The 24,766-nt window shown below is 45.1% G+C and overlaps 1 protein-coding gene across 1 annotated transcript in view; it reads left to right on the top strand.

The window, feature by feature from the left end:
• The window catches only part of LOC143764287 (nicotinamide N-methyltransferase-like), a 92,819-nt gene extending 70,660 nt beyond the window's left edge, over window positions 1–22,159 (top strand). The window contains exon 3 of the mRNA XM_077249720.1: window positions 21,458–22,159. Within this exon, the coding sequence (XP_077105835.1) occupies window positions 21,458–21,881 (424 nt within the window). The 3' untranslated portion in view covers window positions 21,882–22,159. The remainder of the gene's footprint in view (window positions 1–21,457) is intronic.
• Window positions 22,160–24,766: the final 2,607 nt, after the last annotated feature.

Raw genomic sequence — 24,766 nt, 5'->3', positions numbered from 1 at the left:
TCAGAGGTCTGCTCCAAAGCTTCAGTGTCTGCTAGTCAGCAGAGTAGCCCACCCACCCACCGCCTGTTTACCTAAGTACTATTTTTTAACTGCGTCTAGCCCAGGAAATCCTTTTGTGCCTAGCAGCATTTTGCACTACTCAGCAGAGTACCCCACCCATGAAACAAGCTACACCGCCTGTTTACCTAAGTACTATTTTTTAACGGCATCTGGCCCAGGAAATCCTTTTGGGCCTAGTAGCAATTTCTGCTACTCAGCAGAGTACCCCACCCATGAAGCAAGCTACACCGCCTGTTTACCTAAGTACTATTTTAAACTGCATCTAGACCAGGAAATCCTTTTGAGCCTAGCAGAATTTTGTACTACTCAGCAGAGTACCCCACCCATGAAGCAAGCTACACCCCCTGTTTACCTAAGTACTATTTTTTAACGGCATTTAGCCCAGGAAATCCTTTTGGGCCTCGTAGCATTTTGTGCTACTCAGCAGAGTACCCCACCCATGAAGCAAGTTACATCGCCTGTTTACCTAAGTACTATTTTTTAACGGCATCTAGCCCAGGAAATCCTTTTGGGCCTAGTAGCAATTTCTGCTACTCAGCAGAGTACCCCACCCTTGAAGCAAGCTACACCGCCTGTTGATCTAATTACTAATTTTTAACTGCATCTAGCCCAGGAAATCGCTTTGTATCTAGTAGCATTCTGTGCTACACAGCAGAGTACCCCACCCATGGGCAAACAGCGATCTATGTAGTATGCTCCTTCACAGAAGTAGCCCAATGGGAGGACACTATTCAGAGGCACAGGTAGTAACCGGAACGCCCCCTCAATGTCTGTTTTGGCCATTAGGGTGCCCTTTCCCAACTTCTTGACCCGCCTGATTGCCTCTTCAAAGGAGGTACAGTACATAGTACTGTACTTGGTTCCGTGTCGATGTTGTCGTTTACTGACCTGCCCCATGGATATGACAAATTGTGGATTAGTCTGAATGTATTGGGTTTCTTTTTTGGCACAACTCTCAACGGGGGTACCACTACGTCTTCTAAGGAAAGTGTTCTGAATGGACCCGCCACCATTCTACCTAAAGATATTTCTTTTTTATTTTTTTTGTCACGACGTCTGGGTGTTGGTAGGGTGATTTTAGATTTTACCTCCAGCCTTTCTTGACTTTAGAAGGGCATGACATGCCTATATCTGTGTCTCCTCCTTTTTTTACTCCTCCACCTCTTTTCTTTTCGCATGACTATATGTAGTTGTGACTTTTCCATGTGTTTGTTGTGTCTTCTGAGCAGTTTGTCAGCTTTTGGACACCTTTTAAGGTGTTTTCTATGTGTTTTCTATGTGTTTGTATGTGTTTGTGTTTTCCTGCCATTGGTTTCAATGGGGTTCGACGGTGTTCATCGAACATTCGACGAACATTCGTCGAACACGCCCCAGTTCGACAAACCGAACCGAACTCGAACACTAGGGGGGTGGCTCAACACTAGTCATCCCCTGACCTTACCCCCGGTGTACTACAGAACGCCATTGACTGTCTGTCTGCAGTCTCCGACATCATGTCCGCTCTCTATCTGAAACTCAACCTCTCCAAAACTGAACTTCTTCTAACTGATCTACTAACCTCTCTAAATCTGACATTTTCCTCTCCGTGGGTGGCGCCATAATAACACCCCGGCAGCAGTCGCGCTGTCTGGGTGTTAAGCTTGACTCCGATCTCTCCTTCACCTCCCATATATAATCTCTTGCCCGCTCGTGGCGCTTAAACCTAAAGAAGATCTCTAGAATCCGCCCTTTTCTTAGTATGGAAACAACAAAAACCCTCATCCCTGTCGCCCTGATCCACTCCCGCCTGGACTACTGTAACACTCTATTAATTGGCCTCCCCCTCCCTCGACTTTCCCCTCTCGAGTCCATCCTTAATGCAGCAGCCAGGGTCGTCCATCTGGCTATCCATTACTCAGACGCGTCCGCTTTTCGCCAGTCGTTACACTGGCTGCCCATTCATTGCAGGATACAATTCAAAGTACTTGTTCTCACCCACAAAGCTCTCCACAGTACGGCATCCCCTTACATCTCCTCCCTCATTTCTGTCAATAGGCCTAACAGACCACTGTGCTCTGCAAACGACTTTCAACTAACCTCTGCACTAATCCGTACCTCCCACTCCCGACTGCAATACTTCTCCCGTGCTGCGCCAATGCTCTGGAATGCTCTACCCAGGGCCGTATTTAGAGTTTCTGCTGCCCTAGGCACTTTTAGCACTGCCTCCCCTTTGGTGGGTATGACACTTTCGGCAGTGACTTTGGCAAGAATCGCTGATGTGAAAGTCGCCTTTTGCAGCAGATCCTGCAGTTTTTCTGCATGTGCCGCGTAACGGATCACTTACAGCAACACTGCGTTCGGCCTCATTCGTTCCCTATGGGATTTGCGGCACTTGCCATGATCTGGCAAATGCAGTACCATACCTCCCAACGTTTGAAGAAGGGAAGGAGGTATAAAGTTTGCGGCGCGCATAGTGCGCCGCGGCAAATTTTAGGCCAAAGCTCTGACCACACCCATTTCACAACTAGTCACACCCATATCGACGTCCCAACCACAGCCATTTACCACTGCTGATCACACTGTTTTATATACAATAATTATAAACAAAAAAATATGGCCACAGTGCTCCATACTGTATAATGGCCACACATGATGTTCCATACTGTATAATGGCCACACATGATGCTCCATACTGTATAGCGGCCACACATGATGCTCATACTGTATAAAGGCCACACATGATGCTCCATACTGTATAACAGCCACACATGATGCTCAATACTGTATAATGGCCACACATGATGCTCCATACTGTATAATGGCCACACATGATGCTCAATACTGTATAATGGCCACACATGATGCTCCATCCTGTATAACGGCCACACATGATGCTCAATACTGTATAATGGCCACACATGATGCTCCATACTGTATAATGGCCACACATGATGCTCCATACTGTATAATAGCCATTGGCCACACATGATGCTCCATACTGTATAACGGCCACACATGATGCTCCATACTGTATAATGCAAATTGGCCACACATGATGCTCCATACTGTATAACAGCCACACATGATGCTCAATACTGTATTATGGCCACACATGATGCTCCATACTGTATAATGGCCACACATGATGCTCCATACTGTATAATGGCCACACATGATGCTCAATACTGTATAACGGCCACACATGATGCTCAATATTGTACAATGGCCACACACAGTTCTCCATACTGTATAATGGCCACACATGATGCTCCATCCTGTATAACGGCCACACATGATGCTCAATACTGTATAATGGCTACACATGATGCTCCATACTGTATAACGGCCACACATGATGCTCCATACTGTATAATGGCCATTGGCCACACATGATGCTCCATACTGTATAACGGCCACACATGATGCTCAATACTGTATAATGGCCACACATGATGCTCAATACTGTATAACGGCCACACATGATGCTCAATATTGTACAATGGCCACACACAGTTCTCCAAACTGTATAATGACCCCCCTCCTTTATGCATGGCTCATATTCCCCCTCCTGTATGCATGGCTCATATTCCCCCCCCTAAGTATAAATGGCTCATATTCACCCCCTGTATGCATGGCTCATATTCCCCCACTGTGTGCATGGCTCATATTCACCCCCCTGTATGCATGGCTCATATCCCCCCCCCCCGTATGCATGGCTCATATTCACCCCCCCTGCATGGTTCATATTCACCCCCACCCCTGTATGCATGGCTCATATTCCACCCCCTGTATGCATGGCTCATATTCACCCCCTGTATGCATGGCTCATATTCCCCCACTGTATGCATGGCTCATATTCACCCCCCTGTATGCATGGCTCATATTCCACCCCCCGTATGCATGGCTCATATTCACCCCCCCTGCATGGCTCATATTCATCCCCCCTGTATGCATGGCTCATATTCCCCCCCGTATGCATGGCTCATATTCCACCCCCCCCTGTATGCATGGCTCATATTCCACCCCCCTGTATGCATGTCTCATATTCCCCCCTGTATGCATGGCTCATATTCACCCCCCTGTATGCAAGGCTCATATTCCCCCACTGTGTGCATGGCTCATATTCACCCCTCTGTATGAATGGCTCATATTCCACCCCCCCCCCGTATGCATGACTCATATTCACCCCCCCCTGCATGGCTCATATTAATCCCCCTGTATGCATCGCTTATATTCACCCCCCCTGTATGCATGGCTCATATTCACCCCCTGTATGTATGCATGGCTCATATTCCCCCACTGTGTGCATGGCTCATATTCACCCCCCTGCATGGCTCATATTCCACCCCCCCCCGTATGCATGGCTCATATTCACCCCGCTGCATGGCTCATATTCATCCCCCCTGTATGCATGGCTCACATTCCACCCCCCCGCATGCATGGCTTATATTCACCCCCCCTGCATGGCTCATATTCACCCCCCCGTATGCATGGCTCATATTCTACCCCCCTGTATGCATGGCTCATATTCCCCCCCTGTATGCAAGGCTCATATTCACCCCCCTGTATGCATGGCTCATATTCCCCCACTGTGTGCATGGCTCATATTCACCCCCCTGTATGCATGGCTCATATTCCACCCCCCCGTATGCATGACTCATATTCACCCCCCCCTGCATGGCTCATATTCATCCCCCCCATATGCATGGCTCATATTCACCCCCCCCCTGTATGCATGGCTCATATTCCACCCCCCCTGTATGCATCGCTCATCGCTCATGTCTCCAACCCCCCATCTTGAATGGCGCGGCTTACCGTCCTCCTTTTTCCCCCTCCCCTGTCCCTCCATCCCTCATACTCACCTGTTCCTCACCACGCGGCCGCGACGTCCCTCTGGCTGTCCCGACTCCCAGCGCTGCACCTTCTTCCTGCATGAGCGGTCAGGTGATACCGCTCATAAAGGTCATGAATATGCGCATATTCATGACCTTAATGAGCGATACCACGTGACTGCTCATTCAGGAAGAAGGTGCAGACGCCGAGACCAGGCAACAATGGAGCAGGGTGGGTATCGCCTTCAAGGAGGGTGGGTGGGAGGCGGGCGGCCAGTGGGGGCGGGGTCGGTCGGGAGGTGACCCAGCTTTAAAAAAAACCTTGCTCAGGTGCCGCCTCCTGCATTGTCCCCGCCCTAGGCACGTGCCCTCACGTGCCTAGTGGCATATACGGCCCTGGCTCTACCCCAAGATATTCGGACCATCCACAATTTACATAGTTTTAGGCGCTTGCTCAAAACACATTTTTTCTGAGCTGCCTACCACTTTCACTAATCAAAGTCATTTTATGGTTGTGTGTGTAGCCCATTCACTACTTCCATCTATCCCCCACTCCCTGAAGATGGCTGGGCCATCATTATAAATACATCATTGTAAATACACACCTCAGCTTTGTATCTCCCCCACCTCATTGTACATTGTAAGCTCTCACGAGCAGGGTCGTCTTATTTTGCTTTAATTATTGTATTCTTAACGTTGTTACTTATCACTGTTGTGTTTGAAACTGTTAAACTGTAAAGCGCTGCGGGAATATGTTGGCGCTATATAAATAAAGATTATTATTATTATTATGTTGCGTGTATGTTGTATGTTGTGTGTATGTAGTATGTTGCATGTATGTAGTATGTTGCATGTATGTAGTATGTTGCGTGAGTATGTTGTATGTTTGTGTTTTTTTTTTTACATTCAACACATTAGCCGGATGATGGGACTAATACTGTCCCATCATTGGCTAATGTGTCAATCACTGTCGCAGGCATAGCCCAATGGGACTTGTAGTCCCATCGGACGTTGCCTGCACACACACATATACCCAGACAGGCCGCAGACCACCCGGACAGCCTGCAGACCACCCAGACAGGCCCGCAGACTCCACGGACAGCCCACAGACCACCCAGACAGGCCCGCAGACCTCCCGGACAGGCCGCAGATTCCACGGACAGCCCGCAGACCACCCGGACAGGCCCGCAGACCTCCCGGACAGGCCGCAGACTCCCCGGACAGCCCGCAGACCACCCAGACAGGCCCGCAGACCTCCCGGACAGGCCGCTGACTCCCCGGACAGCCGCAGACCACCAGGACAGGTCCGCAGACTCCACGGACAGCCCGCAGACCATGCAGACAGGCCCGCAGACCACCCAGACAGGCCCGCAGACTCCATGGACAGCCCACAGACCACCCAGACAGGCCCGCAGACCTCCCGGACAGGCCGCAGACTCCCCAGACAGCCCGCAGACCACCCGGACAGGCCCGCAGACCACCCGGACAGCCCGCAGACTTGGCACGGACAGCCCACAGACCCCGCCCGCACACACACACACTCTTTCCCCTCCCGAACTGCAGTGTTTCCTCCGCAGCTAAACCGCAGATCTTTTTTACATCTGCGGTTTTGCTGTGGAAGTGCACGACTAAATGCAAGTCAATGGGTGCAGAAACGCTGCAGTTCCGCACAAAGAATTGACATGTTGCAGAAAAAACAACGCTGCGTTCCCGCATGTTTTTTTGCGCAGCATGTGCACAGCAGATTGGGTTTTCTATAGGTTTACATGGTACTGTCAACGCATGGGAAACTGCTGCGGACCCGCAGCGTCAAAAACGCTGCGGATCCATGGTAAAAACAGCAACGTGCGAACATGGCCTAAGACTTGTGTCTCTTTATTAAGCTGTTGCTTCCCTTGCATTTTCTAAATTTGAGTCCTTACAAAAAAAATGTTGGTGGGGTATTGGCCAGTTCCTGTACATTTTAAACACGTCTAAGAGACTGGGTTAATATGCTCCACAGACCTATTCAGGCCGCAAACCTTACACATATTGGAACATGGTCAATGCCACTCTAAAGCCTTTACCTAAGCTTTGTAGCACTGCCTGTCACCTGATTAATACACTCCACAGACCTCGACACTCTCTGTGACATATCCTGTAATTCCTCCATTGTTGCTCAAAACCATGGAAAAGATACATTCTGCCTGGTTGAGTAGTTTCCAGAAGAAGTGCTTGGTCTTGTGCAGATTGGTCAAAGGCACTCCTGTCTCTTTTTCTCGATGAGGCTGCTTCCAAGTAAAATGAGGCTTGTACATGTTCCTGACATTGATTTCAGACCTGACAGACTGAGCACAATACAGGCCCTCGCTTGTAACACTGTATTCAGAATTTAATTCTAATGCTTTTGGTGTCTGGTAGAATCCAATTACTGACATTGATCATGCAGCTCACCCAACTTCTGTATCATATTCACCTTACAGTGGCTTCACCCGTTATGACACTGGCTCCATTGAGATCCAGTGGCAAAAATGAACTGTGGACCATACAAAACGCAGGTTTCACAGCACCTGGTGGCCCTCTGAAAATTAAAAGCTAGGGCCACATAATGACATGGCGGTGGACGTGGTGGTGGTGGGTAAAGCTCAAAATTCAAATGGGCATGTTTGAAATGGCATTGTAAAGGGATGTGGAATATATTCCACTATCTGGCTAACTATTTGGCATGAGGGAGCGACCTCCCGAATGTAGGAGTGAGAACTCTCCAAAATGTAGTATACAGGGCCACCTGAGGGCCCTTACCAAACTCAGGTTTCACGGTGTTGAGGGAGGATCTAAAGTGATCCTTCACGGTTAACTCAGTGATTTCTAAATTAATCTACAGGGCATTGCCGGCAACTGAAAATGACCAGACGGAGACGTGTGCCTCTGTACGGGGGATCGAGCAGATCTCTGGTCCCCTTTTTATTGTGTATTGCTTTTCATAATCATAGAAATTATACTTCAACCAATCAGCATAAGAACACGCTCACAGTTCTTAACCTATAAGAATGCAGGAAAAACTTAACCCATGAGAATACAGAAAAAACGGAAACTACATATATGGTCATATCTTCTTGGTATAGTATGTGTTTTTCTAACAGGTGCCACAGTCTTGTATAGCGATACACCCCCGAATCTATTATCTGGCTCGAGTCAGAAGACTCAAGGTCTTTATACCAATTAACGATAGCCTAGTTGAATAACAGGCTTGTGAACAACAAGATAAAGTTACTTCATGGCAGCTGTAACCTTTTACCTAATTAAATAACAGAATTTATCTTTAAGCAACTAGAAAATGGAGTCAAAAACACAAAATGGAGAATCTTTCTTAATTTCTTCCTTCACAACGGCACCTGCTAGCGCTCTGCTAATTGTCAGCAAAGGCCGCATAATGACATGGCAGTGGATACGGTGGTGGGCAAAGCCCAAAGTTCAAATGGGCATGTTTGAAATGGCATTGTAAAGGTATGGGGACTATGTATTCCACTATGTTGCTAACTATTTGGCATGAGGGAGGGTCCTCCCAAATGTAGGAGTGAGAGCCCTTATAAAGAATAAAGTAAAAAAGTAAAGTCAAAATGCTCTGTGTGAACATATGCTAAAGGGGAGTTATAATTTTTATTTTTTATTTTGCATTATATACATGTAATTATGAAGGAAATAATGTTTCTTAGATTTTTTCCCTTTAAAAAAAATTTGGGGTTTGGTATGTCTTTTTAAAAATCCATAAAACAGGCTCCATAGTCTGACAAGATTATTCCCAGATACCATGTATGAGTCAGAATGGCATGCAGGCATCTTCTCCATGCTGCTCCTATTTAGTTTTAGCTCTTTCCCATCCATTTCAGCTTACTCATTGACTTGCATTGGATTTGTTATTCCCGAATATGAATATTTCAATGTTCGATCATCACTAACAATGGATGAAATAAGTATTGAACATGTGGCGCCCCAGGGTCCTGGTCATCTCAGTAGCATTGCTTTCCTCACGGGGAGAGTGATGTTACGTTTGGAAGCGATGAAAGATAACCCTCACCAGGTAATCACAATGCACACAACATGTTCACACTCCAGGCCACAAGGGGGAGCTTTTAATCCTATTTCTAGGTGACTCCCCTGCATATGCATATATATTGTGGTTTGGAGGGAAAGTTAGTCAGATTCTGTCAAAGGACAGCGGAGAGAGCAGTCAGACAGGACTGGAGGAGCCGTGCAACCACAAGAAAGTGCTGCAGCTCCTGGAAAGGAGATATACAGAAGGAAAGGACATCATTCAGTGAGCTGTGAACAAGAACGAAGCACAGGAGAGTGATATCAGGGTAGACCAGCTATGAGCAGGCTGCCTCCTCCTGAAGCGCAGATTACCTGTAGCCGGAACACCAAGGTTGTAAGGGACTCTACGACTTACAGCAGAGACCGGCAGGACAGCTGGATTATATATCACCTGTCCGCCCTAAAACCCAGGAGACACAGTGACACCTATAGAGCCCGAGGCATGATAGAGTACCTGTAAAAAGGCTTGAGTCACCGGTCATACGGGTTTATGTCCTATCCTATATGGGGAACAGAGAGAACTGTGAGGACCTTATCTGAAGCCATAGGCAGTAAGGGACTACAACACCACCGCGCTTTGAGGAAGGCTTTTAACTTCACCTGATAAAGGGGACTCTGGATTTGCTTCCAAGGTGGCCGGACCCTGCCTGCCCTGTGATCTGGTGCCCTGGACTGTGGCTGCCTGAAGTCTTCAGTAAGCCAGGTAAAGACTGCAAACCAGTGTCCTCATTCTTTACTGCACCATCCACCATCTTCCATCTACACACCGGGAGCCCTGGGGATATACTTCACCTGTGGGAAGTTATACCATCTAGCTGCCATAACATCGCCCAGAGGACCCCTTAAAGCAGCTGGTGGCATCACGAACAGGTGGCATCACGAATAGTGTTGAGCATTCCGATACCGCAAGTATCGGGTATCGGCCGATATTTGCTGTATCGGAATTCCGATACCGAGATCCGATACTTTTGTGGTATCAGGTATCGGTATCGAAACAACATTAATGTGTAAAATAAAGAATTAAAATAAAAAATATTGCTATACTCACCTCTCCGACGCAGCCTGCACCTTACCGAGGGAACCGGCAGTGTTGTTTGCTTAAAATTCGCGCTTTTCCTTCCTTACGCGAAGTCCCGGCTTGTGATTGGTCGCGCGCCGCCCATGTGGCCGGGACGCAACCAATCACAGCAAGCCGTGACGTAATTTCAGGTCCTTCAGGATTTTAAAATTACGTTCCGGCGTTGTGATTGGCTGCGTCGCGGTCACATGGGCGACGCAACCAATCACAAGCCGGGACGTCACGGGAGGCTGGACACGCATTTTAAAATGCGCGCGTCTCCTGCCTCCCGTGACATCACGGCTTGCTGTGATTGGTTGCGTCCCGGCCACATGGGCGGCGCGCGACCAATCACAAGCCGGGACTTCGCGTAAGGAAGTTAAAGCGCGAATTTTAAGCAAAGAACGCTGCCGGTTCCCTCGGTAAGGTGCAGGCTGCGTCGGAGAGGTGAGTATAGCAATATTTTTTATTTTAATTCTTTATTTTACACATTAATATGGTTCCCAGGGCCTGAAGGAGAGTTTCCTCTCCTTCAGACCCTGGGAACCATCAGGGATACCGTCCGATACATGAGTCCCATTGACTTGTATTGGTATCGGGTATCGGTATCGGATTAGATCCGATACTTTGCCGGTATCGGCCGATACTTTCCGATACCGATACTTTCAAGTATCGGACGGTATCGCTCAACACTAATCACGAACATAAACTTTAATCATCATCCCTTTTACATGGGCGCCCAGGGCCACGGGCCAGGTCACCACAGTGACATCCCCCTGTGAACACCAGACCGGGTACCCCACGGCCCTGGCGGGTGACTCAAACACATCACAAATTTTCAAAGTAAATCTATTTCTAAAGGTGCTATGGACATGACATTCTCACTAGATGTCGTCAGCAACCCATCCAATCCACACAGGCAAAGAAATCAAACCATAGATGTCCATAAATTATGTGTAATAATGAGAGATGACACAGGGAAAAACTATTCAACATGCTTACTTAAATTGAATCAATACTTCACAGAAAAGTCTTTGTTGTTGATAACGGCTTCAAGACGCCTCCTGTATGGAGAAACTAGTCGCAGACATTTCTCAGGTGTGATTTTCATACAAAGACTCCTCACATTCTGAAGCTTCCGTGAGTTTCTTCTATGAACTCTGAGCTTTAATTACTTCCATACATTTTCTATTGGATTCAGGTCCGGTTCTCTGAAACCAATTGAGAGTTTCCTTGACCGTGTGTTTGGAATCATTGTCTTGCTGAAATGTCCACCCTCATTTCATTTTCATCATCCTGGTAGACGGAAGCAGATTTTTTTAAAGAATGTCTCAATACATTTGTCCATTTATCCTTCCTTTTACCATATGAAGTTTACCAGCACTGTATGTTGATAAACTTCTCCACAGCATGATGTTTACACCTTTGGGGGTAATATGCAGCACCTTTGGCCTCTAAACATGGTATGTATTATGGCATATAAAGAGTTCAATTTTGGTCTCATCGGACCAGACTATATACTCCCAGTATTTCACCGGCTTGTCTAAATGTTGCTGAGCAAACTGCTCAGGCATGATTTTTGTTCAGCAATGAAGACTTGCTCGTTGAGTATGCATACAGGCCATGGAGGTTCATTGCATTTCTCATAGTTCTCTTTGAAACAATTTCACCTGCAGATTCCAGGTGTTTCTGTAGTTTTCCACAGGTGGTCTTTGACATTCCTCTGATAATTATTTTCACTCCTCTGTCTGAAATCTTGTGGGGAGCACCTGGTTGTGGCCAGTTTATGGTGAAATGTTGTTCTTTCCACTTTTGGATTATGTTCCCAGCAGTGCTAACTGGGACCTTCGGTGGTTTAGAAATTCTTCTGTAACAAATGCCATCAGTATTTTTCACAACAATAAGGTTGCAAATGTCTTTAGGCAGCTCACTGGTTTTTACCCATCATGAGATGTTTCTTGCGTGGCACCTTGGTATTGAGACACCTTTTTATAGGCCATCAGCCGAACCAGCTGACGTTATTTTTCACTAAGTGGCAGGATTGCTTTCTAATTACTGTCTATTTCAGCTGGTGTCATGACTTTCCATGGCTTTTTGCATCTCTCATTCTTCCTGGGTTCAATTCTTTTTCCCTGTCTCATTTCTCATTATTGTGCATAACTTTATTTATAACATCTGTGGTTTGATTTTGCTGCCCGTGTGGATTGAATGGGTTGTTACTAACATCTGGCGAGAATTTCATGTCAATAACACCATTAAAATGTATGTACTTAGAAAATTGTTGACATGTGCGTTCAATACTTAATTCACCCACGGTATAGCTCCAACATATTCCTCTGATTAGCCATTGTGATGAATCTGCACCTCGCCTTCACTAATACTTCGGAGGTATCATGCAGTATGGTTTCCCCACTTGCAACAATGTAACGATCTGCACCACCTGGGGACACGTAAAGTCAGCTCTGCACATTTTTATACAGATAAGAGACCAGGGGAATGAGAGAATGTGGCCCACCCAACCACTGATGTTGCGCAACATTTGCTCACAACCCCGACAGGCTAAGAGGCCCCTTTTACTTGCACCAGTGAAATATCAATCCAGTAGGACTGTCACCAGGTCCTAGTTTGATTAAAGCCCAATTCATTAATAGACTTATATCGGGCCAGAAACCAGCCCAGATAGAATGTGAAGTTAAAACAGAGAACATGGACATGTGGATTCGTGGATCGATATAACAGAGCAGCCCAAGATTAAATTAAATATTTAATCACTTTAAGGACACACTAGACAAAACACTATATACACGCTATACAATGATCAGATATGTAAACACAGGAGGTAGGACAAAAAGTATAAGCAGATAAAACATGTCAGTTACTGGTTTGCTGTTCAACCATGTGCTGGACCACATGGGGGCGTAGGGTGGCAGCTGTTCCAGTTCCTTCCTTCTTGTTACTTGATGTTGTCCTCTTTTAGAACAGCAAGCATGACATTGAGAGTAATAGAGCACATGGCCTTACACAAACATTAAAACTCTTGGCCGGTCAAATCCTTTTCCACCCCCTGGGATGGTCCTAACCTACTTCCCCCTGAGAATTTGTGGCTAAAATTCCAAAATCTATGAAGCATCATACCTTTCCAATGGAAGGTCATAGATGGGTGGTTTTGGTGCCATTGGATCCAGCTGGTCCCCCATTATACTTGGAGACCAAACACAGCTTCACTACTTGGCTTCTACTATCCATTCTGTGTATATAAACTCTCGGGTGCTAGAGTGGAGTGAGACCCTTTAAGGCAGTCAGCCCCTTTCCGAGATCTCAAAAATGTAACCTTTGTACAGCTAGGACGTTCGATCACTTCATATTCTCCTTAAATCTCCTTATTTAACCCCTTAAGCCCCGAGGGTGGTTTGCACGTTAATGACCGGGCCAATTTTTACAATTCTGACCACTGTCCATTTATGAGGTTATAACTCTGGAACGCTTCAACGGATCTTGGCGATTCTGACAATGTTTTCTCAAGAGATATTGTACTTCATGTTAGTGGTAAAATTTATTCAATATAACTTGCGTTTATTTGTGAAAAAAATGGAAATTTTGCCAAAATTTTGAAAATTTCACAATTTTCCAACTTTGAATTTTTATGCCCTTAAATCACAGAGATATGTCACGCAAAGTACTTAATAAGTAACATTTCCCACATGTCTACTTTACATCAGCACAATTTTGGAACCAAATTTTGTTTTTGTTAGGGAGTTATAAGGGTTAAAAGTTGACCAGAAATTTCTCATTTTTACAACACCATTTTTTTTTAGGGACCACATCTCATTTGAAGTCATTTTGAGGGGTCTATATGATAGAAAATACCCAAGTGTGACACCATTCTAAAAACTGCACCCCTCAAGGTGCTCAAAACCACTTTCAAGAAGTTTATTAACCCTTCAGGTGTTTCACAGGAATTTTTGGAATGTTTAAATAAAAATGAACATTTAACTTTTTTTCACACAATATATATTTCAGCTCCAATTTGTTTTATTTTACCAAGGGTAACAGGAGAAAATGGACCCCAAAAATTGTTGTACAATTAGTCCTGAGTACGCTGATACCCCATATGTGGGGGTAAACCACTGTTTGGGCGCATGGAAGAGCTCGGTAGGAAAGGAGCGCCATTTCACTTTTCAATGCAAAATTGACTGGAATTTATATGGGACACCATGTTGCGTTTGGAGAGCCCCTGATGTGCCTAAACATTGAAACCCCCCACAAGTGACACCATTTTGGAAAGTAGACCCCCTAAGGAACTTATCTAGATGTGTGGTGAGCACTTTGACCCACCAAGTGCTTCACAGAAGTTTATAATGCAGAGCCGTAAAAATAAAAAATCATATTTTTTCACAAAAATGATTTTTTCGCCTCCAATTTTTTATTTTCCCAAGGGTAAGAGAAGAAATTGGACCCCAAAAATTGTTTTGCAATTTATCCTGAGTATGCTGATACCCCATATGTGGGTGTAAACCATTGTTTGTGTGCATGGCAGAGCTCGGAAGGGAAGGAGCGCCATTTTACTTTTCAATGCAAAATTGACTGGAATTGAGATGGGACGCCATGTTGAGTTTGGAGAGCCCCTGATGTGCCTAAACATTCAAACCCCCCACAAGTGACACCATTTTGGAAAGTAGACCCCCTAAGGAACTTATCTAGATGTGTGGTGAGCACTTTGACCTACCAAGTGCTTCACAGAAGTTTATAATGCAGAGCCGTAAAAATAAAAAATCATATTTTTTCACAAAAATGATTTTTTCGCCTCCAATTTTTTATTTTCCCAAGGGTAAGAGAAGAAATTGGACCCCAAAAATTGTTTTGCAATTTATCCTGAGTATGCTGATACCCCATATGTGGGTGTAAACCATTGTTTGTGTGCATGGCAGAGCTCAGAAGGGAAGGAGCGCCATTTTACTTTTCAATGCAAAATTGACTGGAATTGAGATGGGACGCCATGTTGAGTTTGGAGAGCCCCTGATGGGCCTAAACATTGAAACCCCCCACAAGTAACACAATTTTGAAAAGTAGACCCCTTAAGGAACTTATATAGATGTGTGGTGAGCACTTTGACCCAACAAGTGCTTCACAGAAGTTTATAATGCAGAGCCGTAAAAATACAAAATCATATTTTTTCACAAAAATGATTTTTTCGCCCCCAATTTTTTATTTTCCCAAGGGTAAGAGAAGAAATTAGACCACAAAAGTTGTTGTGCAATTTGTCCTGAGTACAACGATACCCCATATGTGGGGGTAAACCACTGTTTGGACACATAGCAGAGCTCGGAAGGGAAGGAGCGCCATTTTACTTTTCAATGCAAAATTGACTGGAATTGAGATGGGACACCATGTCGCGTTTGGAGAGCCCCTGATGTGCCTAAACATTAAAACCCCCCACAAGTGACACCATTTTGGAAAGTAGACCCCCTAAGGAACTTATCTAGATGTGTTTTGAGAGCTTTGAACCCCCAAGTGTTTCACTACAGTTTATAACGCAGAGCCGTGAAAATAAGAATTCTTTTTTTTTCCACAAAAATAATTTTTTAGCTCCCAGTTTTTTATTTTCCCAAGGGTAACAGGAGAAATTGGACCCCAAAAGTTGTTGTCCAATTTGTCCTGAGTACGCTGATACCCCATATGTGGGGGGAACCACTGTTAGGGCGCATGGCAGAGCTCAGAAAGGAAGGAGCGCCATTTGGAATGCAGACTTAGATGGATTGGTCTGCAGGCGTCACGTTGCAACCGTGACGAACCGTCTAACGGCCCGGGGGGAGAACACCAGCCCCCTAGAGCTTCCAGCAAAATCAGGAATCAGGAATCAGGAATCACATTTAGTACAAGCTGGACAAAAAATAAGAGCAAAGCAAATAACCAAAAAACAAGGAAGCAGGACTTAGCTTAATTTTGCAAGATCCAAGACCAGCAGACAGGAGCAAACAGAAAGGAACTGATTACAACGATGCCAGGCACTGGACTGAGAAACCAGGAAGTTTATATAGCAACACCCCTGGACTAACGACCCAGGTGGGTGCCAAACTGAGGAAAGACAATCCCAGAGTCATATCACTAGTGACCACAAGAGGGAGCCAAAAAAGTCTAATTCACAACAGGAGAGCTCGGAAGGGAAGGAGCACTGTTTTACTTTTTCAACGCAGAATTGTCTGGAATTGAGATCGGACGCCATGTCGCGTTTGGAGAGCCCCTGGTGTGCCTAAACAGTGGAAACTCCCCAATTCTACCTGAAACTCTAATCCAAACACACTCCTAACCCTAATCCCAACTGTAACCCTAACCACACCCCTAACCCTGACACACCCCTAATTCTAATCCCAACCCTAATCCCAACCGTAAATGTAATCCAAACCCCAACCCTAACTTTAGCCCAAACCCTAACCCTAACTTTAGCCCCAACCCTAACCCTAACTTTAGCCCCAACCCTATCCCTAACTTTAGCCCCAACCCTAACTTTAGCTCCAACCCTTGCCCCAACCCTAGCCCTAATCCTAGCCCTAACCCTAACCCTAGCCCTAACCCTAACCCTAGCCCTAACCCTAACCCTAACCCTAGCCCTAACCCTAGCCCTAACCCCAACCTTAGCCCTAACCCTAGCCCTAACCCTAACCCTAACCCTAGCCCTAATGGGAAAATGGAAATAAATACATTTTTTTAATTTTATTATTTTTCCCTAACTAAGGGGGTGATGAAGGGGGGTTTGATTTACTTTTATAGCGTTTTTTATATTGGATTTTTATGATTGGCAGCTGTCACACACTAAAAGACGCTTTTTATAGCAAAAAAGTTTTTGCATCTCCACATTTTGAGACCTATAATTTTTCCGTATTTTTGTTCCACAGAGTCATGTGAGGTCTTGTTTTTTGCGGGACGAGTTGACGTTTTTATTGGTAACATGTTCGGACATGTGACAGTTTTTGATCACTTTTTATTCCGATTTTTGTGAGGCAGAATGACCAAAAACCAGCTATTCATGAATTTCTTTTGGGGGAGGCGTTTATACCGTTCCACGTTTGGTAAAATTGATAAAGCAGTTTTATTCGTTGGGTCAGTACGATTACAGCGATATCTCATTTATATCTTTTTTTATGTTTTGGCGCTTTTATACGATAAAAGCTATTTTATAGAAAAAATAATTATTTTGGCATCGCTTTATTCTGAGGACTATAACTTTTTTATTTTTTGCTTATGATGCTGTATGGTGGCTCTTTTTTTGGGGGACAAGATGACGTTTTCAGCGGTACCATGGTTATTTATATCCGTCTTTTTGATCGCGTGTTATTCCACTTTTTGTTCGGCGGTATGATAATAAAGCGTTGTTTTTTGGCTCGGTTTTTTTTTTTTTCTTACGGTGTTCACTGAAGGGGTTAACTAGTGGGGCAGTTTTATAGGTTGGGTCGTTACGGACGCGGCGATACTAAATATGTGTACTTTTATTGTTTTGGGTTTTTTTTATAAAGAAATGTATTTATGGGAATAATATTTTTTTTTTTCTTCTTTATTTAGGAATTTTTTTTTTTTTTTTTTACACATGTGCAAATTTTTTTTTTTACTTTTTTACTTTGTCCCGGGGGGGACATCACAGATCGCCGATCTGACAGTTTGCATAGCACTCTATCAGGCCGGCGATCTCACTCACATCGCTGCAGGCTTACCAGAGCCTGGTCTGCACCCGGAAGTACTCCTTGCAGGACCCGGATGCAGCCCCGCGGCCATTTTGGATCCGGGGACTGCAGGGAAGAGACGCTCGGTACAAGGTGAGTACATCGCCTTGTACCGAGTGTCTCAGGGAAGCACGCAGTGAGCCCCCTCCCTGCGTGATGCTTCCCTGTACCGCCGGTACACTGCGATCATGTTTGATCGCGGTGTGCCGGGGGTTAATGTGCCGGGGGTGGTCCGTGACCGCTCCTGGCACATAGTGCCGGATGTCAGCTGCGATAGGCAGCTGACACCCGGCCGCGATCGGCCGCACTCCCCCCGTGAGCGCGGCCGATCGCTATGACGTACTATCCCGTCGGTGGGAATTAAGGCCCACCCCACCTCGACGGGATAGTACGTCATATGGGATTAAGGGATTAATGATATCTGACTGGATGAAGCAATTACACAGGGTGATCCTCTGTGGGTACTAGCTAGGCTGGAGGGGGTATGACTTCACTATGGAGCAGGTGAGGCTGGACTACCTGCTGAGTGTCCTGCTACAGCTACACATGCTGAAGTAGGATTGTAATCTGTCATTAAATCCCCCCAAATCCTTTTCTGCCATATAGTGGTAATTGTCATTAACCAAAGAGCAAAAAAGATCATACCACAGTAAAAAGAAGTTTTTTGCAGTTGTCATTTGAATAGGTAAGTGCTATTTCCTGCACTTTTCTATTTAGTAAAAAACTTTTTCCAGCATATACAGTGGGGAAAAAAGTATTTACTCAGCCACCAATTGTGCAAGTTCTCCGTCTTAAAAAGATGAGAGGCCTGTAATTGACATTATAGGTAGACCACAACTATGAGAGTCAAAATGAGAAAACAAATCCAGAAAATCACCTTGTCTGATTTGGCAAAATTTATTTTGCAAATTATGGTGGAAAATAAGTATTTGGTCACCTTAAAAAATGGAAGATTTCTGGTTCTCACAGACCTGTAACTTCTTCTTGAAGAGGCTCCTCTATCTTCTCCTCATTACCTGCCTAATGGCATCTGTTTGAACTTGTTATCAGTATAAAAGACACCTGGCCACAACCTCAAACAGACACACTCCAAACTCCACTATGGTGAAGACCAAAGAGCTGTTGAAGGACACGAGAAACAAAATTGTAGCTCTGCACCAGGCTGGGAAGACTAAATCTGCATTAGGCAAGCATCTTGGTGTGATGAAATCAACTGTGGGGGCAATAATAAGAAAATGGAAGACATACAAGACCACTGATAATCTCCCTCGGTCTGGGGCCCCAAGCAAGATCTCACCTCATGGGGTCAAAATGATCACAAGAAAGGTGACCAAAAATCCCAGAACCCCACGTGGGAGGACCTAGTGAATGACCTGCATAGAGCTGGGACCACTATAACAAAGGCTACCATCAGTAACACACTACGCTGCCAAGGACTCAGATTCTGCAGTGCCAGACGTGTTCCCACGCTTAAGCCAGTAAAAATATGATTGCGAAACCACAGGGAGACAAATGGTAAACTCTGTGTAAGCTCAATAAACTAGAGATACTTCAGATGCACACTTGGTGTACTGTGTCTTGTCTCTCCGGTGCCGTGACTTCATCTCTAAGGTGGACTCATCAGAGAGTAGGTCATGACCTGCAACAACAGAAGACTTATAGAAAACATTTGACCTCTGTCATTGCCAACAAAGGATATATAACAAAATATTGAGATGAACTTTTGATAATGACCAAATACTGTATTTTTCGGATTATAAGATGCACTTTTGTCCCCCCAAATTTTGGGGGAAAGTGGGGGGTGCATCTTATAATCCGAATCTGTGTGCTGTGCTGCGCTGTAGAGGAGGGGGAGCGGCTCTGGAGTTGTGTCGTCAGGGGGCTGGAGTGGGCTGACTGTGGGCTGCAGAGACAGCAGGAGGGCCTGTGCTCCCGCTCATTAGCCTCATGTAATATTCACTGCACCTGCTGTCCATCACCTAGGTGCTGAAGCTGCACCAGTTGATTCGCAGGGGAGCGGCGAATATTACATGTGCCTGCAATCTCCCCCGCTCCCATCATGGATATGGCCCCCCGGTCACTCTTATATGCCCCCTCCCCTGTGCTGCTGGCAGACACATGCCCCTCCTGTGCTGCTGGCAGGCACAGGATAAAATAACAAACACTTAACTCACCTTCTGATGATGGCTCCATGCTCCCAGCTCCTCGGTTGTGCTTCCTGTGTCTGTGCTGACATCTAATCATGTGATCGGCACAGCACAGTGATGACATTACTGTGTGCCCAGGTCACATGATCCGATGCCTGGGAAACAGGAAGCACAACCGAGGAGCTGTGAGCACAGAGCCATCATCCAAAGGTGAGTTAAGTGTTTGTTATTTTATCATGTGTCTGCCAGCAGCACAAGGGGGGCATTTCTCTGCCAGCAGCACAGGGGGGATGTGTCTGCCAGCAGCACAAGGGGGGCATGTGTCTGCCAGCAGCACAGGGGGGGCATGTGTCTGCCAGCAGCACAGATGGGGCATGTGTCTGCTAGCAGCACAGGGGGGGCATGTGTCTGCCAGCAGCAGGGGGGCATGTGTCTGCCAGCAGCATAGGGGGCATGTGTCTGCTAGCAGCACAGAGGTGGGCATGTGTCTGCCAGCAGTATAGGGGGATGTGTCTGCCAGCAGTACTGGGGGCATGTGTCTGCCAGCAGTACAGGGGGCATGTGTCTGGCAGCAGTACAGTGGGGGCATGTCTGCCAGCAGCACAGGGGGCATGTGTCTGCCAGCAGCACAAGGGGCATATAGTGACCGGAGGGGCTGTACCTGTCAGCAGCACGGGGCATATTGTGACCGGGAGCTTGTGCATGCCAGCACAGGGAGGCATATAGTGACCCAGGTGGGCATATTGTGACCAGGGGGGCATGTGCCTGCCAGCACAGGGGGGCATATATTGACCCAGGGGGGCATGTGTCTTCCAGCACAGGGGGGCATATAGTGACCCAGGGGGCATGTGTCTGCCAGCAGCACAGGGGGTCATGTCCCTGCCAGCAGCACAAAGGGACATATTGTGACCAGGGGGCTTGTGTCTGCCAGCACAGGGGGGCATATAGTGACCCAGGGTGGGCATTTGTCTGCCAGCAGCACAGGGGGGCATATAGTGACCAGGGGAACATGTGCCAACACAAGGATGGGGGTTATATAGATACCAGGATGAGGGACATATGATTTGTAAGACGGACACTGGACAGACCCCCATTTAACATAAAAAATTATTTTTTGCTCTTTTTCGTCACCAAATTTGGGGGTGCATCTTATAATCAGGTGGGTCTTATAAAGCGAAAAATTATTTTCCACCATAATTTGCTAAATAAATCTTGCCAAATCAGACAAGGTGATTTTCTGGATTTGTTTTCTCATTTTGACTCTCATAGTTGTTGTCTACCTATGATGTCAATTACAGGCCTCTCTCATCTCTTTAAGTGGGAGAACTTGCACAATAGGTGACTGACTAAATCCCTTTTTTCTCCACTGTAATACAGTAACAGAAAATGATAAAACACTATATATGGCCTCAGATGAATGAAGCCAAAACATTTATGTCCAAACACTTTGTGATAATATAATAATCTTAGTGGAGTCCAGTATTTCCCCAACTGGAATTCAATGATTCATCACTAACCATTGAGCTCTAATGTCGTCCTGTTCAATATTGACTGGGGGACAATCATTTACATCATTTTTCTCATTTCTTTCAGTGATCAGTTACAGGACAAAGAAGAAAAAGTGCGATCAGCCCTTCAACATGTTGTGAAATGTAACCTCGAAAAAGAAAATATGATGGATCCGATCGTCTTACCACCAGCAGATTGTATCATCAGCACTTTTCTCCTAGATGTTGTCAGCAAAGATCAGAATGATTACGTGAGATATCTCAGGAAGTTCTCAAGGCTGCTAAAACCTGGAGGACACATTATATTAATTGGTTGCTTAGATATGACATATTACACAATCGGGAAACACAAATTCCATGCTGTAAATTATGATGAGGATTTTGCCAGGAAAGCTCTAGTTGGAGAAGGTTTTATCATTGATCGCTGTGAGGTTAAAAAGAGAACGAATGTGAATGACTACATTGACTATAAAGCCATTATATTCATTGCAGCTCATAAAGACAAATAGGTCTGAGATGATAAGTTGAGTCTCCATGTCAGTTTTAGCTGCGAAGCTTAAATCTTATTAATATCCTAAATCTGAGTTTAGTGAAAGATACAAGTTTATAAAAACATACCGTAATTGCTTTTTCTTTATTAAAAAAAAAGTGTTTACACATAATGTATTTCAGGGAAAAATCATATATAAGGTGAAAAAACTGATGAACATCTTCATTCTCATGTCTTCCACAAAGGAGTTGGATCTTTAATATTATTAGTGCCCACAATAAAGTTATTATAAGGCCACTAATGTCTGATTTGCCTATTTGTGTCCTTTAACAAAACAGAAATTCTCACACTAAAGTTTTCCAAAAATTGATTTATAAGCAATGATCACTTTGAGTGCAATGTACCCCATGTTAACCGTAACGAGAATCTTATTAACTGAAAACTACAAATAAAGATTAAACAACAACCACAAGACGGATTTCATCACCTGGTATTAATGTAATCAGTATAACGGCGCCGACCTGACACTGTTGTGCACAATCCTCCTGACAGGTTCCCTTTAAATACAAGCAGTAACAAAACTCAGATCAGATCAAATAGATTTTTGACAGATATCCTCTTTTAATCAGCATCTTGTGCCATGAAATTGTGTCTATTATTATTTAAATATCTCCTGATACCAGGAAAACATATTGGATTGTGAATTTGGAAACTAGAGGCCTCCAGGGAATAAACATTAGAAGGGATGGGATTTTTCATCATTAATAACCATTCCACATGGATACAATAACTTGTTCTTTTATCTATTTTGTAGAGTGTTTAGAGATGAGCCGATAAGGCGAATTTCAAATTCATCTGTCTGCACTGATTATTACAGGAAATTCTTTTCACAGAGAAGTTATTCTCCATGAATTGAATGTCCCTTATTATGGTCTGGGAGCTCTCTTGACCTCAGAGCATAATAAACATAATATATTAAATTAAAGAAAAATACTTTTACTTGCCTCACCACTCACCTCTTCAGCCTTTCTACTTCAAAACCTCACATGTCTAGTCTTTGCTGCATCTTCAGAACAACGCTGCTGGTGCTAAAATCCCCTGGCTTCTCATTCTAGCTTTGTATTTCTGACTCTGATGATGGCCCATTATGGTTCTGTGTAAGCGCGAGAAGTGTCACAGCTTCATAACATCATGGCGTGGGCATCCACATAACCCTACTGGGCCCTCATCAAAGCCACGAGACCCAGTCCAGCAATTTCGTGATGCGATCAGAAGATGCAGCAAGGACCATATGGGTGATGGTGGGGAGTGTTGTTAGGTGTCAGGTGAGTAAAAGTCTTTCTATTTTAACATTTTGATGGACTTTTTTGGTTCAGAAAATTGTCAGACAGCGGCCGCTATTCTCCTGAATCCATGCAGAAGCAAAGTACAAAAATTCTACACTTTTTACATTCAGCTGTACTTGAATTTATTTGCTCAACAATAATAGTGTTTCTTCTGTTTCATATGATTCAGTCGGGATTAATAGATTTCAGTCCACAGTTAGCCGCAATGTGGGAGAGTTTCCATGTTTCGGCTTGTTCAAACTATAAAAGAATCTGTAACAGAATTGATGGTGGAACCACTGTGCCGAAGCCAAGAAAGACCTGGAGGGGTGTGACTAGGAGCCTCACCCAATCTGACCACGAATACGCAGAAGCGTATGACACCGAGATCCGAGGCGAGACTAGGGAGGTGGTCCAGGTGCTACTCCAGGAGTGACCTTACCCCCAGAAACGGGTAGCTGGGGAGGCCCGAGGGAATGTTCACTAGATGCAGGTGGGTGGAGTAAGAAGACAGGTACCACGGATGCGAACTGGACCAGCTGACCAGCTGATGGAGAGATTAGCAAGGCAGGTGTAGCAGGACCGGTTGACATTGAGATGAGCGCTGGCAGGTGCCACAAGACTGGATGTTGTTGAGATGAGAACTGACAGGTGCTCCTGTACCAGTTAACATTGAGATGAGCACTGGCAGGTGCAACAGGACCAGCTGACATTAAGATAAGAATTGGCAGGTGCAGAGGGACCGGCTGACATTGAAATGAGCATTGGCAAGTGCATCGGGACTGGCTGAAGTTGAGATGAGCACTGGCAGGTGCATCGGGATCGGCTAACGTTTAGATGAGCAATGGCAGGTGCAATGGGACCGGCTGACATGGGATAAGCACTGGCAGGTGCAGCATATAGGGATACGAGCACTAGGACCTGAGAACTCACAAGAGTGTTAGGAAACAAACTCACTACATTGCACAGGCACCTCCATATTGAAGGAGGTGCATTAATAGTGTCCTCCAGCTATTGGCTGGGGACACTTTTCAGGAATGAGCATGGCCCCTTTAAGAAAAGAGAAGTGTGCATGTGTGCATTAAGCATACTTCCCGTGGACCTGAATGCTGTGCACGTACACCGGCTAGCAGCAGACCTGGAAGGAGCAGGACGTGGCTGTGGCGGAGAGTACGCTGGCTTCTCTGCAGGGGGAGAGGGACTGCAGGCAGAGACGCCGTTGCTACAGAATCACTGTGCATTATGGTTTTAAATTTTAAAATGAAATATTAAAATGATAAATACCAGCTATATATATTTCACTAGATATAAGTGAAATTCATACATAACGTTAGGTAAAATCACATTCTATGATTCCAGCATAGAATTCAATGATTATTTATCAATATATGAATGTGGGCATATATTTGGTTTTGTGTATATTTTTATATCTTCCAACTTTGTTTTTATATGGTATAAAGGTATTTGCTTTTGCATTCAAACATTTATACCAAACAATATGTTGTGAATCATTGTTTTGGTATTTACAAGTTATCTTTAGAGCAGCTCAGAGCAATCTCCTTACAGATCTCCACACTTC

Source organism: Ranitomeya variabilis, chromosome 4 (genome assembly GCF_051348905.1).
Source record: "Ranitomeya variabilis isolate aRanVar5 chromosome 4, aRanVar5.hap1, whole genome shotgun sequence".
Classification (NCBI taxonomy): Eukaryota; Metazoa; Chordata; class Amphibia; order Anura; family Dendrobatidae; genus Ranitomeya; species Ranitomeya variabilis.
Note: the sequence above shows the minus strand (reverse complement) of the source record. Positions and strands in the feature narration are given on the sequence as shown.